The sequence below is a fragment of the Camelina sativa genome, chromosome 20 (genome assembly GCF_000633955.1).
Source record: "Camelina sativa cultivar DH55 chromosome 20, Cs, whole genome shotgun sequence".
NCBI classification, from domain to species: domain Eukaryota; kingdom Viridiplantae; phylum Streptophyta; class Magnoliopsida; order Brassicales; family Brassicaceae; genus Camelina; species Camelina sativa.
The window spans coordinates 5464127-5481849 of record NC_025704.1 but is presented as its reverse complement, the minus strand read 5'-3'; the positions used below and the strand labels follow the sequence as shown (position 1 = coordinate 5481849).

At 37.0% G+C, this 17723-nt stretch overlaps 3 protein-coding genes, 1 long non-coding RNA gene and 1 pseudogene across 4 annotated transcripts; 3 read left to right on the top strand and 2 right to left on the bottom strand.

The window, feature by feature from the left end:
• LOC104769472 lies at window positions 1649-3197 on the bottom strand. The gene is made up of 2 exons (XR_764396.2): window positions 2690-3197; window positions 1649-2094 (listed from the first exon to the last, which is right to left on the bottom strand). It is a non-coding gene; the product is annotated as an uncharacterized LOC104769472 (long non-coding RNA).
• LOC109124728 (ankyrin repeat-containing protein P16F5.05c-like) lies at window positions 6295-7718 on the bottom strand. Its single transcript, XM_010493688.2, has 6 exons — window positions 7588-7718; window positions 7325-7412; window positions 6996-7060; window positions 6828-6896; window positions 6701-6750; window positions 6295-6630 (listed from the first exon to the last, which is right to left on the bottom strand). The coding sequence occupies exons 1-6, from the start codon at window positions 7639-7641 to the stop codon at window positions 6519-6521; spliced, it is 438 nt and encodes a 145-aa protein (XP_010491990.1). The 5' UTR covers window positions 7642-7718; the 3' UTR covers window positions 6295-6518.
• On the top strand, window positions 8425-10566 carry LOC104769470. Its single transcript, XM_010493687.1, has 4 exons — window positions 8425-8750; window positions 9056-9186; window positions 9589-9693; window positions 9844-10566. The coding sequence occupies exons 1-4, from the start codon at window positions 8688-8690 to the stop codon at window positions 10310-10312; spliced, it is 768 nt and encodes a 255-aa protein (XP_010491989.1). The 5' UTR covers window positions 8425-8687; the 3' UTR covers window positions 10313-10566.
• LOC104769469 (metabotropic glutamate receptor-like protein P) lies at window positions 10765-12325 on the top strand. Its single transcript, XM_010493686.2, has one exon. The coding sequence runs from the start codon at window positions 11133-11135 to the stop codon at window positions 12258-12260; it is 1128 nt and encodes a 375-aa protein (XP_010491988.1). The 5' UTR covers window positions 10765-11132; the 3' UTR covers window positions 12261-12325.
• On the top strand, window positions 12441-16753 carry LOC104769468 (annotated as a pseudogene).

Sequence of the window (17723 nt, the reverse complement as noted above, 5' to 3'; positions counted from 1 at the left end):
CGAAGTCCAATAATTGCATATTTGCATTTGCTCATGCACTTATCTTACTAATTCGTATGGCTTTACCTGTAAAAAATATACTCTATACAAAATGTTTTTTCTGCTTAATCAACGACTTTTATATTGTTTCTTGCTTTCTTACATCATATCATTATTTCGTAGAAGCTTAATTAAGTTGAAATGTTTCGCTTTTCCATCAAGTCATTTCACCACAAATATGATATACTAGTTATATTATATGAATATTTCTAGTTATGTTATATGAATATTTCTAGTTATGTCGGCCGATTTTGTGTTTATTTGTCAGCCCGTATTATTGGATCAGTTATAGCTTTTGAAATTAAAAAATCAAGTGATATTTCTCATCAATTCATGAATTTATTTATCATCTATTCAATTTTTCGGGGTTTGATTGAAAGCTGTTTTTTTGCTATAAACTGACTCACTGAGCCTACTTGTGCACCTTTTTAGTGTTACTATTGTCACTGACTTAGATTAATTTACGCAGAGGAGACTCTGTAATCTTGTGGCTTCCACCTTACCTAGGCACGTTAGTGTTTACCGTATGCTGTATAGGTGTTCATCTGTTCGATCCCTATTTCTCCTTTTTATGAGATTATTGCTCGGACCATATATTTGCATTTTTAATTTATTTGGACGTTGGCATAGTTTCTATTTTTAGGTGTCAACTTTTATTTTTTACAGTTAGATCTCACGTTAAATCCTTTTTAGCCTACATACTACAGTTCAAAAAGTTAATATGAATGTCGTGTCTAACCATGGACTTCGCCACTAAATTGTTTATCATAACAAATTTATTCTTGTATTGGCAATACATAAGTTTTCTCATATATAACACATAAAACTGCAATGGAAAAGACTTATAGAGCATCAAAAGTATTAGGTGAAACCTTTAAATTATAGTATTTGCGAACTTCATTCAAATATATTTCCAAACTTGAATGTGAATTAATCAAACTAATTGAACCCTCATATGTCAACCAATTGCTTTACAAACTAGGAATAAAGCCAAAAACAAAATTAAAAAATCAATATATTCCTTCAACACTCCACCATCAAAAAATAATAATAATAAATTTGACTGTGTCTTAGGCTTTATAGGGTTTAGGCTTTTTAAACTTTCGAACGATAATATTCGTCCCCCATCGCAAAAAAAAATGATATCTCGGGCAGATCTTTCCATTTATACGTCTTTTCGTTACATTTGTATAATGTTGATTAGCATGTTTGTCAACCAGTTGAAGTTTAAGATGAATTTTATAAGAATCGAATCAAATATATCTGTACTCGAAGACATTTATATGGTTTCTCGTTGGTGGCTATTATGGTGAACAAAACAACATCACGCATTGGGAATCCATACAAATCTAGTGATCAGGTAAAATAAGTATTGCAGAAGATGTATAGTTTTTCTAGAACAAGACCATGTGGTTCATTCAAGTTTATCATAATCCATATAATTTGTTACCGAATATTTTTACTATACTTTTGAAAAAGCATATCTACACGACTCGTATGATTCATTCATTTATTGTAATACTTATATTTTACAAGTCGTTTGCCATCCAGTGCTATCATTTTTTTGTCATCTGAAATTTTATTAATAAATTAGTTTTGGTATCAAGGGTGAGATACAAAGCCGGCGGACAACACAATGTCCCCAGAATTTAACCCGGGGGAAAACGAGAATTCCCCGGAGTCTAAATATGAACACAAAATACATAAAGCAAAGCCAAAAACTAAAACCTAAAACGAAAGAGCACAAACCCTTTAAACCATAAGCAAAGGCAACTAGACTTAAACCTTACTAAAACATACTAGTCTTAATAAGCAAGAGGAATTCTTCTCTGAAGTCGAGCAGAAGAGATTTATCAAGAACGCCCACGGCCATTCCAAACAATAACATCAGCCACCTCCTATCCTTTTGAGAGCTGATCTCTCAGAACCAGAACCAAGCCTTCATAATCCGACAAACGAAGACACGAACACGCTTCCGGATGCGACGACGACGACTGCAGCGTCCTTTACCGTCTAGATAGAAGCCTTCCAAAATGCAATCAGATCTAACCCGATCTGCAAAGCAGAGACAAGGAGCGAAGCCTAACCACTTGCACACTCGAACTCAAAAGAGAACAAGGAAGATACAAGAAGCTATCAACCACAAACGAACAACAAAACATGAGAAGAACCAACTGCCAACTTAGAAGACTAACATATTCTTCCCAGCAAAACAGAGCCCAAGCTTAAAAAAGGAAAAGAACCAAATGGGAATCAAAGGACGGCGAGCAGACCAAGGGTGAGAGGAACGACAAAGGCTGAGTGGGTAATGCAATCACAACCAAACAAACAAAACTGACGGCTTCAAACGATGAGAAACAAATGAGCAGCGACAACACTAGGGAGGGATCAAACAAAGAAGGAGAATTAGTCCTCGAGTCGCACTGTGGATTTACCAGATCCGGAAAATACTAACTTCTTCTTTGCTACCCCAAAGCCCAAAGGAATTGACAGCTCCATCCACCTCCTCAAAAACCAAACTCTAAACTCAACACAACCATAAGATTTTCCAATCGAAGGACAAGTTTCTGCTTAAAAGAATCCTAACTTCAACACTAAACACCTAGACCTAGCTAAACGGAACAGGAGAAAGACGGGAAAGGCAGCTTACTCAACCCGAAGAGAACAAGAACCCATGGCCACAGAACCGAGAAGCATCGCCTAAGAGGTCAGGGCAACGCTGGATCTGACAACGGTAAAAGAAACTTCTCCTGAAACCGCCGGGGAAGGACGAACCAAAACGCTCAGAAGACCGTCGAGCAATCCTCACTGTGAAGACCATCTCTTCCGCTGAGTTTTTAACCTCACCATCGATCCACCAGATCTCGCCGCAACGACACAAACGAAAGCATAAACAGACGAAATAAAGAGCTAGGGGCCCTCTCACAGCTACGGCGAGGAGCACCGATCACCGGAGAAAGCATACGGGAATTTTCTTTTTTGGGCGATGGCTAAGGCGAACTCGGGGGAGAGAGAAGAGAGAGAAACCCGAAATCTTCAAGAATTTATACTTTCCATCCAGTGCTATCATTACACGAAAACATAGTATAATCATAACAGAAAACATATAGTTAACATAGTATAATCATAACACAAAGACGTTATCAATATTTTTTTTGATCAAAAAAAAAAAAAAAAAAAAAAAAAAAAAAAAACAAAAAAAAAANACTGTATACTAGTTATATATATATTTTTTGTCGTCAATAGACTACTAGTTGTATTAAAACTATCAAATTGATTATTTTCTTCCATCTTGAGTTATATTTTTCCCTCACATTAAAATTAATTTTATTTTGGTTGAGTTAAAATAATACGTAACAAACAAATTAAAAGATGAGTGGGGAATATGTTGACGAAAAAATCAATTTAAATAAAATTATCAATCACATCTAACATAAAGAGACTTGACATACACAGCGTCAGTCTGCATCAGAACGAGTCTATGCCGAAAGGTTTACAAAATGATGTTTTGCCAACTGTGAAAACGTTTAGAAATGATTTTTTTTTTTAATAGTTTTTATGTTCAATAAACTATGAAACTATTTGATGAAAGTGAAAGGGCATGTGCAAAAACAACAACGTGAACGTGAAGGCCAAAAAAATGTATCATTTAAGGTGCATGGATTTGGTAAAGAGAGAGATACATTCCCCTTCAGACTAAACCAAAATTAGTGATTATAACTTTTACTTTATTTAATTAAATATTACTTGTAATTTAATCGAAGCGATGGTGCACTGCACATAGGTTAAAAACAAAAGGAATGGGGCACCGAAAGAGATTATCACTTTATATCTTATTCTTCCATGGATGGATTTGTTATTTCAGTTCTTACAACTACTAGACTAGCCAACAACCTAATAGTTCACTATTGGATATGGGTTTCACCTGGCCTTAACAGGCTTTCCTACAGGCCCATTATCGAAACAGTCACCCCAAAATCCAGGAATGTAGACCGACTAAAACACACTTGTCGGGCCGACAAAACTCCTAGAAAGCCCAATTGAGATGGACAGCCCAATAAGTGACGACCCGAATAAGAACGATCGCCGACTTTACTCTAAGACAGTCCCACATCGATCCAGAGGCAGAGAGATGAAGCGTCCCATCAGCTATAAATACCGAGGGAGCAGCTTGCAGAAGGGATCAAGTAACATTGGCCAGGAGTCAGGAGTAAATCCGATTCTAAGCTGTAGTTCAGTTAGTCATTTTGAGAAGACAATTCTCTGTAATTTGCCGATCGGCTCATAACGGTTATATTGTAATTCGACGATCTTTGACTATCTTAATAAAAGTCCTTTGTTTCACCCTTCCTAAATATCATCCCCCGAGTTAGTAGAGATACTAGTTCAATATTCACCAAACTAGAGAACGTCATTTACTTAACATTGATGCCAAAAAGTGAAAGATATCGTGTCCTGTCCTCTATACCAACTTATACTATGTAATGTGGTTTATACATTTCCTTATAACCCAAAAGTACCATTTATCTTTCCATTACCGAGAATGCATAAGGTAATTATCCATCTCTACCATTGGGTGTAGAATTTTTTAATAACCGCATGCATAAATAAGTTACAATCTTGTCTAACTGTTGCATCCTCGCAAATGTTTGTTGAGAAGGATGGATAAATATGTCTTCTTTGATTACGTAGGATCCTTTGTGTACGTTTTGCAATCTTGTTGGTTCACCAATCGCTTGAAGCCTTGAACAAGCGTAAGTGATGTCTTGTTTGAATGATATAGTTTTGAGCTTGTTCTTTCTGAGAATTTATGATTTTTAACAATTTAATCAGAATCAGCTTTTCATTTGTCTATATCTACAGTCCATATTAGTTCCGCGTTTTGAATATGAAACGTTTCAAAATTATGATATATACAAATTCAACTGAAACTATGAAAGAACTAAAAGTACAATTTCGTTATTTTAGTTCAGGTTCGATTACACATAACGCATGGCTTAGCCGCTGCAGCTGGCTACCACCGTCTTCCACACTTGACTGTAAATTTGTGAATGCAAAACTGAGTTAAGTTAAGGTGCATGGATTTGGTAAAGAGAGAGATACATTCCCCTTCAGACTAAACCAAAATTAGTGATTATAACTTTTACTTTATTTAATTAAATATTACTAGTATTTTAACCGAAGCGGTGGTGCACTGCACATAGGTTAAAAACAAAAGAAGGAATGGGGCACCGAAAGAGATCATCACTTTATATCTTATTCTTCCATGGATGGATCTGTGATTTCAGTTCTTACAACTACTAGTCTAGCCAACAGAAACCAACCGTTCACCAAACTAGAGAACGTCATTACTTAACATTGATACCAAAAAGAAAAAGAAAAAAAACTAGAGAACGATGCAAAATATATCTAATTAATATAAATTAGAAAAAAGTTTCTACATAGATTGTTGGTTTGTATTAGCATTGTTGGTATGGAACCAAAGTCGCATAATGCATATTTAACTGAAAATTTAATAATCTTACACCAAAAATGAAGTATATCGTGTCCTGTCCTATACCAACTTATATGTAACGTGTGTTATACGTATACATAGAAAAGTTTATTTTTTTCTTTATAACCCAAAAGTACCAGTTATCTTTCCATTACCGAGAATGCATAAGGTATCCATCTCCACTATTGGGTGTAGAATTTTCAAGAACCGCATGGGTAAAAATAAGTTAGAAGCTTGTCTAACGATTGCATCCTCGCAAATGTTTGGTTTATTGACTTCCAAGAGAGAACGATGGTTGAATGTGTCTTCTTTTGATTACGTAGGATCCTTTGTGTACGTTTTGCAATCTTGTTGGCTCACCAATAGCTTGAACCAGCGTAGGCGATGTCTTGTTTGAAAGATATAGTTTTGAGCTTGTTCTTTTTGGTATATCTATACATGACATTATCTTTTCAAATTTTAGTTCTGTGAAGCTATATCGCTTGCTTGAGAATTTATGCTTTTTAACAATTTAATCAGAATCAGCTTTTCATTTGTGTTTATCTACAGTTCATATTAGTTCCGCATTTTGAATATGAAAAATTTCAAAATGATGATACATACAAATTCAACTGAAACTATGAAAGAACTAAAAGTACAATTTCGTTATTTTAGTTCAGGTTCGGTTACACATAACGCATGGCTTAGCCGCTGCAGCTGGCTACCACTGTCTTCCATATTTGACTGTAAATTTGTGAATGCAAAACTGAAACGAATTCAAATAAACCCAAACTGGTCCAGCCCAAAATTTATTGAACAAGCCTGTGGTTTGTGGGTATTGCAACCAAAAAAAATCGAATTCATATGATTCCAGTTCTAACAACTGCTAGTCAGTTTAAGTAACAAACTCCAACAATACAAAACCTCACCTGTATATCAGTGAGAGAGAGAGAGAGACAGAAAGAGAATATTTTAGGATGCTAATGATGAAGATGTCTGAAAAAAGTCATGTCATACTGGTATTTTCAAGTTCCATTTGTGCAACAGTTGTGTTGATGACATCTATAATCTCCATCTTCTGAGCACCAATGGCTTCATCCATCGGAGTCCGCTCGTACCTACAAGTTATAATGGTTCAGCTTATTTCCTCCAATAGATAGACTGAGAAGAAAGATTCAATAGACTAACCGATTCAAAAGGCTTAGACTAGCTCCTGACAAAATCAATTTCTTCACCACCTGTAAGTAGCTTTACAGTTATATAATTAAACCGGAGAAACAAAACATTTTCAAGCAGAGACATAAGTGATGGTTACCTCGATATGACCATTCAAGCATGCCCAATGTAGAGGAGCATTGTTCTCATCGTTAAGAGCATTAATATCCTGCTCCAAAGCCTCAATCTTTCTTAGTATATCCAACACCAGACATTACATTGTGGGTCAATGCATCAAAATTAGCAAAGGGGGTTGTTGTTTACTTACCACTCCTTGACTGATAAGATACTCCACTATAGTCATATGTCCATTCGCAGCAGCCATATGCAGGGCTGTAAAGACAAAACAAAAGATCAAAAGAAACAATGTTACAACTTGTTAACCATACATTTTAAAACTCATCAATCGAGTATCTGAACATATAAGGATTTCATATCAGTAAGTAACCAATATTGTCACCAGATGAAAAGTGCTAATACGAGTAATTCACAACATTCAAGAGTATCTGAGCAGGAGTAGTGAGAGTGTGACATAACAAAGACGAAGAATTGAAGCTAAAATTAACTCGAAAAATCGAAACTTTAGAAAGAACAAACCTGTTCGGCCTTGGGAATCACGAGAGGTAAGAGAGACACCATCAGAAGCCAAGTTTTTAAGATCATCAATATCATCGTATCTAGCAGCCTGTAATTCAAAAAAATTAAATTTTTGAGCTGACCCAGTTAACTAACAACAACAACAACTCAAGAGGACGAAGACAAGTAAAACCCCAAATATGGGGGACATGAATCGATTACAGGAGAATAGTAAGTAAAAAAAAGGAGAGATTTTTAAGGAGTAAGAGACAGAGGAGGCAGACCTCGAGCAAGTCCTCAATCTTCTCTGCAACAACCATCGTATCTGCTGCTCCCATCCTCCACCACCGGACGATACTACTCTAGTTTCAATCTGAGGGTTTCATCAGTCTGGAGTTATTTAGTGGCCGGTACATAATTTTATTTTATTTTCGGCTCTCCTATTTATTTATGTATTTTTTAAAACGTTTATATTAAAAATTGAAATAAATTTGATAAAGTCATGTCTATAAAATTTGGAAGACTTCATCAAAATAATCAAAAATGAATAACTAAAATATTTTTTTAAGGATTGCTAAGAAATATTTTATAGTTTCTAAAATTTTGTAAAATTCTTTAAACAATTTTTGTATCTTGCTATATTTTCTATAACTTTATTTTATGAAAAAAATGTGCAAGATTATAAACCCAATAACCTAATAATTGAATTAATTAACAATTCTAAATTCTTTTGTTTTACACAAAATTTTCAATGACTTTATAAAAGTCTCAATCTAATAAACCAAAATTTATTAAGCTTTAAATGATTTTTTACAAATTATAAACTAATAATACTAAACTTTAGTAAAATTTAACAAAATCTTGATTTAATAAATATAAATTCAATATAATATTTTAAATTTTAAAAACTCTAATCAAATCTCAAACTAATAACTCCATTTAGTTTTGTAAATTTTTTTGTAACGTGTAAAATCTTTATTTTTTAAGTTATGGATTCTAAAAAAACAATTAAAAAGCTTGAAAGTAAAAAGTATTTTCATTTTTTGCACCGCTTAAAAATAATATATTTTTTAAAAGGGGTCGGTATGGTATGGGGAGAACCGGTTTAATTAAGTCCACAAGTCAAAATAAAATTAGGGGTCTTCCTCGTTCTATCTTCTTCTTCTTCTTCTACATCTCCTCGGCCGTTTCCTCCGGAGGATTCCGATCCCTCTCTCTCTCTCTCTCTCTTTTATCATTTGTGTGCCTACTTTGGACTTGAACTGTTCTTCCTCAGATTGTTTGATTTGGGTTATTCGTCTCCCTGTGGAATAGATTATCGAGGATCCAATTTTTTAAAAAAATTTTGATCCAATTTTTTCTTTTTTTTTTCTCAATCGCCGCCATGAGTTCCTCGATCCAGATCGTTGATGAGCAGATATTGGATCTTTTGCCTCTTCAACATCAGGTTTTTGTTTCCGTTTTTTCCCTTATTAATCAATTAATTTAATGAAAAAATCAAAACTTTGTGGTTGTTTGTTTGTGCCTTTTACTTTCTGAATTGGCGTTCTGAGAAATTGGGGTGTTTCTTAAATTTGGTTCCATTTGTTACCTTTTGTGTGTGTGATGTTGAAGCTGTATCTTACTTACATGAATTTGATTTCTTTTTCTTGTATCCGAAAGAAACGTTCTTTAGGATTGTGATGCTCAATCTCTTTATTATTGATTTGTTGACGAGGTTGATGATATTAAGATATCGTTTTCTGTATATAGGATGAAAAGAAGACTCAAGAAGTGAGCAATGAGCTGAGTTTTGGGAACCATGGCGGCTGTTGTGCAATCTGCTTGGATACTATACCTCTTCAAGAGACAGCTATGGTTAAAGGATGTGAGCATGCTTACTGGTACGTCTTTATGGATTTCTTGGTTTATCCATGCTTAGTGTTGTGTTTGATGCTGATTTGGTTGTTAGTGATCTGATGTTTCGCGTATATAAGTCATTTTTTTTCTGTGACATTCTTGTCATTGTTAAGCCAGATACTGAGAATGTTACCATTTGTGCTCTAAGACATTGGTTTTGTAAGATCATTATTTTAGTCTTCAGCTCAGTATTTCAAAAATGGAATTTGGTTTTTGCTTCAAACTGTAAACGTCTTTATAACGTGTTTTTTGTTTCTTTAGTTCAATTCTTTCGTTTGATTCTGTGCACGGAACAAGTATATCTACTTAGAAATGAAATGTAGAATAGATACTGACATGTCTCTTTTCATTTTTAAGAGGAGTGATTAATTTCTATCTATATATAGTGTGACGTGCATACTCCGTTGGGCGAGTTACAAAGAGAAACCTACCTGCCCACAATGTAAGCTTCCATTTGACTTTCTCAATGTCCACCGCGCTCTCGACGGAAGGTAAAACTTCCATCCTTATTTACATTTGGCCCCATTGTTTAATCCATTTACTTGGGACGCTGGCTCTGTGCTTTACTGTTCTCTTGGCTTTTACATCATTTTCTGTACTTTTTCCTTTCTAACTAATTTTTTCTGTTATTTTCATTGCAGCGTTGAAGATTTCATGTTCGAGGAGAGTGTATGCCTCCTCCTGAGGGCAGTGTGGTTTCAGCCACTTGAAGCAGTGGAGCGGGTTTCAGATAGTGACATTTTTAATTATGATTTCGACATTCCACCTGAGTATGTAGCTGAGGATGAGGATGACGATGACGATGACCTTGACGAGTTTTATTTGCAAGGTTCAAGTCTTCGTTTAGGAAACCGGAGGTGGGGTGACAATGGCTTTGTCAGAGCAGGTCGCCAAGAAGCAAGGCCGGTCCAACATAAGAACCGAGGTGGCCAGGCTTCTGGCTCTGAACCCGCCTCTTCATCCTCACGTGAGCCAAAGGATAGGACTAGCAGTGCCATAACAGGAAGGCGTGCGAAGAGGGCATTGAAGCGTGAAGCTGCGAACAAAGCTGCGGAAGCAGGAGCAGCTGCAAAGCACGAGGCCCTCTTGGTTAGGTTGGGAAGGAAGTGATTCTGGTTGTATCTCTGTAATTACATCAACCCCCAACCTAAAATGCACTGACTTCCATACTTCAGAATCTGTACATCAGTAGAATTTAATAATGGCAGAACCACAAAAAGTTGCTGAACCTTTGTCGAAGATCATTTGCTAGATTTGATTTATTTAGTCTACTACTTCTTATCATTTGCTTTACGAGTGAATGTTACTGTGTCTTTTGAATTGAGAATTGATCATATGGAATGAGGATTAAGTGGTTATGGTAATGATGATGATGATGAGTGGGTTTTAGTGGGGTCTGTAATTTGACTTTGGCCAATTTGTGGTGCAGGCTGCAATGCCAAGCAAAATCAAAGCTAAAAAAAACAAAAGTTTGTAACATATTGATCAGAAAAATAGGCATCTCTATCCCTTACCTACCCCATTAAGACCATGGAATGATTAGTCCTGGTCAACTTTGTTGACTAATACGGACATTCACCGTCTGAATTGGCTTGATGTTGTTTGATGAAATTGCTCCATGGTTAGATACTTACTCCATCTCAGTCTTCGTAGCCATCATAATGTTCTTTTTATCTTCATGACGTTTATCTATCTTTGTTCCATTGATTTTTCATTACTCACCTAATCTATTCCTCTTCCATTCAATGCTCCTGAATTCCCTCAAAGCAAAAGCTCCCCTTGCTTTACCAACACTTCTCTCCCTCTCTTTCTCATGACTTGCCTTTGTGGTCATGCTACTGTTTCAGCTTTAGACTCATTTTAAACGTTATTGTACCTGTTATAGCTTTTTCTTAGTTTCTTTGATCATCTCTCTCTGTTTGTTTGCTCTATGGAATCTCTGAAACAAGCTTCTTCTACTTCTGGGTTCTGCTACCATCAAGGCTTCTCAGGTGTTCTCCAAGTGTTTGTTCACAACGCAAGAAACATCCACAACATCTGCATCTACGATAACCAAGACGTCTACGCCAAATTCTCTCTTACATACAATCCTGATGACACCATCTCCACCAGAATCATACACAGAGCTGGCAAAAACCCTGAATTCAACCAGAAGCTTATGATCGATATGACTCAGATCGATGCTCATGCTGCTGTCCTTAAATGTGAGATCTGGATGATGAGCAGAGCCAGACATTACATGGAAGATCAGCTTCTTGGTTTCGCTCTTGTCCCGATCTCAGACATCATAGGTCAAGACAGTCTCACTCAAGACTACAGTCTCTCCTCCACTGATCTCTTCCATTCCCCTGCTGGTACCGTGAAGCTCACGCTTTCCATTGTCAACCCTTCTTCTTCATCTTCATCTAATCCCAAGATTAACACCACCTCGATTTCTTCCGAGGTTGTGTTGCTAAACCCTCAAGTCTCTGAAACAGTTGACTACACGAGGATTGAGTTCCCTGACATCAACGTTGTTAACGAGAACAAACTGATGGTTACAGAGTACTTCAATGGACCCGGAAGCGCTTCTTTCCTCTGTCTCGGCTCAACACATGGACCAGAAACAGACATAACAATGGTATGCTCGGATGAGAAAGAGGTTTACGGGGGAAATGGAAGTTTTATGGCTTCTTCTTCAACAACAACAAGCTTAAGCGACGAAAAAAACACAGCAGATTCAAACGAGAAAGAGAATCAAGAGATCACAGAAGTGTCAAGAAGACGAAGAAGCAACAAAGAAGGCGAAGAAGAAGCAAAAGAAGAAACAAAGATGAATGAGGAAACAACAATGCAGAAACAAATAGCTGAGATGTATATGAGAAGTATGCAACAGTTCACTGAGTCTTTGGCAAAGATGAAGCTTCCCATGGATCTCCATAATACACCACACGAGGATGATCACAATACCAATAACAACACTACAACTCAGATTCAGAATAATAATGCTAATAATAATGGAATGGACAAGAAAAAAGAAGGGTCTCGTGTCTTTTACGGTAGCAGAGCTTTCTTTTAATGGTGTTTGTATCAAGTATCAAAGAACAACATTGCAAATAAGTTGTTTAAACATTTTAGCTTCTATGTGTTGAAGTCTATGGCGGTCTTAGCAATCGAAGAGCCCAAAACTAGTAGCTAAAACAGGCCCATTAAGAGCCCAATAAGGATTTCAATTTATTTCCAAAGCCCTAAATCACTTTTACCGACATCAAGAGCACTCACACAACTCCGTCCGTCTCCGGTCATCAACCCGGCCAGAGTTTGAACTGAGAAAATTTGATAAAGACGACTTCAATGGATTCTCAACCTCCGGCTAACGAGTCAACCCCGTCGCCGGCGCCGGCGCCGCCAAACGTCGTAGACCTAATTCCTTTTTATTCAAATTATATTTGGAATCGCCTTGCTTCCTTGTACCCTACTTCTAATTCCATCTTTCTCGGCAAAATCTCCAATCTTTATCGCCAAACCGTTTCGAGAAAACGACAAATCTCCTTCCCTCTTCCTCTACCCTCCGATTTCCCAAGCTCATCTGCGTAAGATTCTTCTCCTCAATTTGGTAGCTTCTAGTAGTTTTCTTAGTTAGTAGCGTAGGCTTTGACCTGATCGTGGCTTTGAACTGATACTGGAAGTTTCGTGTTGATTGTTATATACTCTGGCGAGCAAAATTGTTTTTTTTTTGGGAATTTGACAATATGCAGACTGTTTTGACTTTAAAGCTAATACATTTGGTTTATCTTCAGGATTAATAGCAATACCTCGGCGGATACAGCTAGGATTCATGGTGTTTTGGAGGAGATAATGGCTGACGTCCTCTCGAATCTGCATGATATCCAGAAAAGTTTAGATTTTTGGCAATCTAGAGCTGAGGTGATTTGACAGAATATACCATGAGATGAGATGTATCTGTTCTTTCACTTGATTCTTTAGTGAAATGTTTCAATCTAAATGGTTTTCTTTTGATCTTATTTTAAACACAGGGTTCCAATGCTCGAAAGGCGTATTTCATGATTTTTGAGAGAGGGCCAGTAGCTTTTATGAACGAGAGTACAAAGTTCGTGAGCAAGAGTCTTAGTGAGGAATCTGCAATGCAGCATCTATGTCAGTCGTCTTCATCTCACATGTTGGATAGGATGCGGGTCTTGCTGGAGTTAAGATCTGCACTCGCTTCTTTTCTTGCCCAGGTTGCCATGGAAATTTAATTCCTTTTGTAACATAAGTAACACCATTATGAATGTGCATGTGTAGCGTTTTTTGCATGTTTTGAGGTACTAATGTCAGTACTTTCACTGGGCTCTCTAGCTTTATGTCGAATTGGATAAACGTGGTGAGGATCTTGTGAAGAATCCAGAAAAGTCACTGCCATCATTGTTGGCTGTTATTAATGGATTGCTTTGAGGGATCTTTCAGCCATTTGCATGCTGAGCGTGAGGTAAACACATTGATTTCTTGCTTTGTCTGGGCACTACCTTCATTTGTCTGGCCATTTAATACTGTGATACTCCTGAGTCTACTGTTTCTAGATTTCTCTTACTCGTATCTACTGACTTTACATCCCTATTTGCAGAGTGATTCTACTGTTGATGGAAGTTACCCGATGCCTCTTGTATTTGATCAACTGCCTGAAGTTAACGAAGAAGGATCCCAGTGGACTGATTGTGAACTTACAGATGCAATCAACCTGCTTCATAAGAATTTGGAAAAACTCAACTCATATTTATCAGTTATGGTAGGTGTGGCTGTGTTTATGTATCATTGGCCAGTTTTCAAGTAAACATAAATCATCGTGTAAAGACAAACACCTTTCATTTGGAATCAACGGTGAGAGTTCCCCTTCTTGCATTTCTTCTTAAACAGGTGGGGAAACATCGAAAGCCAAGGAGGATGACTCTGTATTGGGTCCGGTATACGTGTGGTGCAGTTGGGCTCTCTGTTTTCTCTATATGGCTACTACGTCATAGTAGTTTGATGGGAAGTTCGGACATCGAGAATTGGGTTCATGATGCAAAAGAAGCAACAATGAGCTTCTTCAGTGATCATGTTGAGCAACCGGTTTGTTCTTGACCTTGCTATTCTTTTCTAAATGAGTACAGTGCTTTTCTTTTCCTGTTCCGACAAATGACTTGTTGCATAAAACTCTATTAAAGGATACAAATAAGATACAAAGTGAAGGTTATTGCGACTCTAGGTTTGGTCTGAGTCAAAATAAAAGTGTGAAAAGTTAAAATGATCAAGTTATTAGTTTGTTACAGGACATTGTGCTAGCCTTGAGTTTCTGAATTAGTTTCGTGATCCTCGCAGCTGCTTTCCATTCGAGATGAGCTTTTTGATACATTCCGGAAAAGGCACAAAGGTGTTATGGAAACTGAAGAAGTGCAGCTGACCCAAGACTCACTGCATAGGTTGATTTTCATTTCCTTTTTGATTCTTATTACAGTGGCACCAACTGTTTGATATTGTATACGCGCGTTAATCGTCGCCTTTTCATTATGCCATAGCAACTCACTTGTTATATTCATATGGAGTTATTGATCTCATTCTTTTGGATCCCTAGGGGTTTCAAGTAATTATTTTGTACGTCTTGTTTATTAGCTGCATTGATAATGCTCGCGCTCACAGTTTTCTTTTGTATGCAGAATGCTTAAGAATTTCTGCGAGCAGTCTACACGTGAAAAGGTCCCAGACAATGCAACTGATCAGGAAATGCTCGAAGTTGTTATGAATCGGTATAACTCTGAACATTACTCTTTGTTAGGCAGTTAAACGAACATGTCATTGCATTGCATTTAAAACAGTTACAGTTTGCAGTGATCTAAGCATGCAAATAAATGTTAGTAGTTCCAATCCTGGGTAATGGAATATAACAATGGACGTTTTCTCATCATCTTCATTTCTACCCACGTTAGACTTGGTAAAATGATTTCCTGTGAAAGTTCCTGGTACGTAATTGAGTTTTACCTTCTGATTGCAGGTATGAAAAGGAACTTGTGCATCCTATTCACAACCTCCTTAGCGGTGAGCTTGCCCGTGGGTTGCTTATTCAGGTAATCTAAGTTCTTGGCATGAAGCTGTAGTTCACGGTTTGTGAGATTCTAATCACATCAGAATTGTGTATCTTTCAGGTGCAGAAGCTTAAACTGGATATAGAAACGTAAGTTCATTAAACCAGTAGGTCTCAGTCAAGTGGAGTAGATCTCTTACTCATTTTGTATAAAACTGAATAATCTTCTCCTGCAGAGCGATGCTTGAACTGGATCAGATACTTCGTGCAAATGAAATAAATTTTGCCATTCTGGCTGCATTACCTGCATTCTTTCTCAGCGTTGTTATGCTCACAGTGCTGCGGACATGGCTTAAACAGGTGAGGAGAGTAATAATTCAAGCAAAAACCAAATGTGACAGAAATACATATATGTGGTCCAGTTTTTATAGTTTCAAGACTCATTGAGTCATTGTGTACGGTCAATGCAGCTTTGTTATCTTTATTCAGTTTGATTTTATTGGTATGAATCAGGATAGTAGAGCTCAAGGACGAGGAAGAATTGCTCGCATTCACAGGAGACTACTTGTCGTTGAAATTGAAAAGAGAATTATGCAGTATCAGAGCTACATTGAACAAGGACGTGTAAGATGTCCACTATTTTCCTTTTTCCCTATATCTTAATCATTATATTCAACACATTGGTCTCTATTAAGAAACCTTTTGAAAAAATTCCTGGTCGTTTCTTGATGCTCTAACAGGACAAGGATGCAGAAACCGTATTTGGTTTGCTAATATATAGCCTTGAACGTTTGTATCGGGTTGTTGAGAAACCTGCAAGAGCAACCGACGAGTGGGATTTGTAAGTCTTTCACTCTGATCCCATGAGATGTTTAGCTAAAAACAATTATCAAACTGAGGCCGCCATTGGTATTCAGTTAATCATAAGTAAGCAAAAGCATTTTCTGCCCGATTTTCCTGTCTGAGTGACGATCTTAGCATATTAGGTTGATGTGAACTATTGAGTCAGTATGTGATAATTGTCTCCGCGATACAAAACGTGTATTCATGGTTGTGCTCTTTCTTTGCCTGCCTTTAAATTTTCTGTGTTTCGGGTATGTGCTGCTTTGGGTGTGCCTGAACTGACTGATGTATTTTTATGAACAGAGTGAAACAAGATTTGATTGAGTTAGGGAGGCCACAGCAGCAAACATCATACAAGCTAACGGTGACACAACGACTAGTAACGGTTTATGACTGCTTGCTTCCCACTCTGACGCGACAATAACTCATCTCGGATTCTTTATCTGCTTTACGAACCGCCAAATTTATTCAGTCATTCCTTCAGAATTGCTTGCTTGACGGCCAATTTAGAGTTTTTGGTACCAATCCAAAAGGTTTTTTTTGGTAAAACAAAATTGTATCTTAGAAGATAGTTTTAAAATTCATTATCTATGTTGCAATTTGATATTTCAAAACCTGTTTTTGTGGTCTTGTGTGCTCTGGCGTCAATGTTCTCAAACCATTTTCTGTCACATTCCATCTCGGGTGAAGCCGGATGAGATATTTTGTCCATGCTAACCAAGATAAACCCAACAATGCAATATTTTGGCTATAGCTGGTGGGGACGGGTGGAATCAGAGAGTTATATGAGTTTGGGGTCTCTAAACAGGAAAGTCTTAACTCCATATATACACCATATAACAGTATATATTTTTTTTCCTTCCCATATAACTCCATAAACAAGAAAGTTTTATCATAAAATGTTGGAAACATCGTGAACCATGGTGAACTCTATATTCTTATGAAGCTGAGCAACTAATGTAATATAGTTGTCCAAGACGCTAGGTATTTGCATAAGTTCTTGCTTAATCTTCTTCACTGTGAACGTACTCGCTCTCTTGCCTCTGAATAAAATCTATTTAAGTAGAATACTTGAGTCATATATATCGACGGCTCTACACATGCGTAAATAAGTTCTCCGTAAATACAACGTTACCAAATCCAGTAGGAACAGAACAAAATATTTTATTTTTCCTTTTTAAACTAAACTTACAACTCATATTGCATAAATAACCATGTACAATGTATACACAAGCGTTTACTTGTCGGCCTTGAAACACGATGAAAGGTCGAAGACTATTCCTTTTGGCATTCCAATGGCGTTGATCGATGTGGTTGAGTCACTGTCAAGCTAGATAAGGCCCAACAATAAAATATTTTGGCTATAGCTGGTGGGGTCTCTAAACAGTTGATATGTCTGTATTTTGCATCTCCTTAGCCTGTATTTGTCATGCCTTTAGCTAGGACAACTAGTTGTTTTGCATCATTTTAGAACCTCTTTCGTACATTTTGCATGTTTAGGAAGTTTCTGCATCATTCTTGCATACATTGCGCATTTCGGAGTTTTTCAGGTGTTTAGGAGACGTTGGAAGCGCACACAATCGAGCTGCTCCTCACTTACACAATCGAGCGCTCCTCACTTCCTAAACCGAGCCCTCCTCA

Coding starts and splice junctions, on each gene's coding strand:
- LOC109124728 (XM_010493688.2), bottom strand. CDS start 7,641: ATGGGAGCAGCAGATACGATGGTTGTTGCAGAGAAGATTGAGGACTTG. Junction 6,897..6,995: donor ATCTTATCAGTCAAGGAGTG/GTAAGTAAACAA, acceptor GCTTTGGAGCAG/GATATTAATGCTCTTAACGA. Junction 6,631..6,700: donor AGTCTAAGCCTTTTGAATCG/GTTAGTCTATTG, acceptor TATAACTTGTAG/GTACGAGCGGACTCCGATGG.
- LOC104769470 (XM_010493687.1), top strand. CDS start 8,688: ATGAGTTCCTCGATCCAGATCGTTGATGAGCAGATATTGGATCTTTTG. Junction 9,187..9,588: donor GGATGTGAGCATGCTTACTG/GTACGTCTTTAT, acceptor ATCTATATATAG/TGTGACGTGCATACTCCGTT. Junction 9,694..9,843: donor CACCGCGCTCTCGACGGAAG/GTAAAACTTCCA, acceptor TTTTCATTGCAG/CGTTGAAGATTTCATGTTCG.
- LOC104769469 (XM_010493686.2), top strand. CDS start 11,133: ATGGAATCTCTGAAACAAGCTTCTTCTACTTCTGGGTTCTGCTACCAT.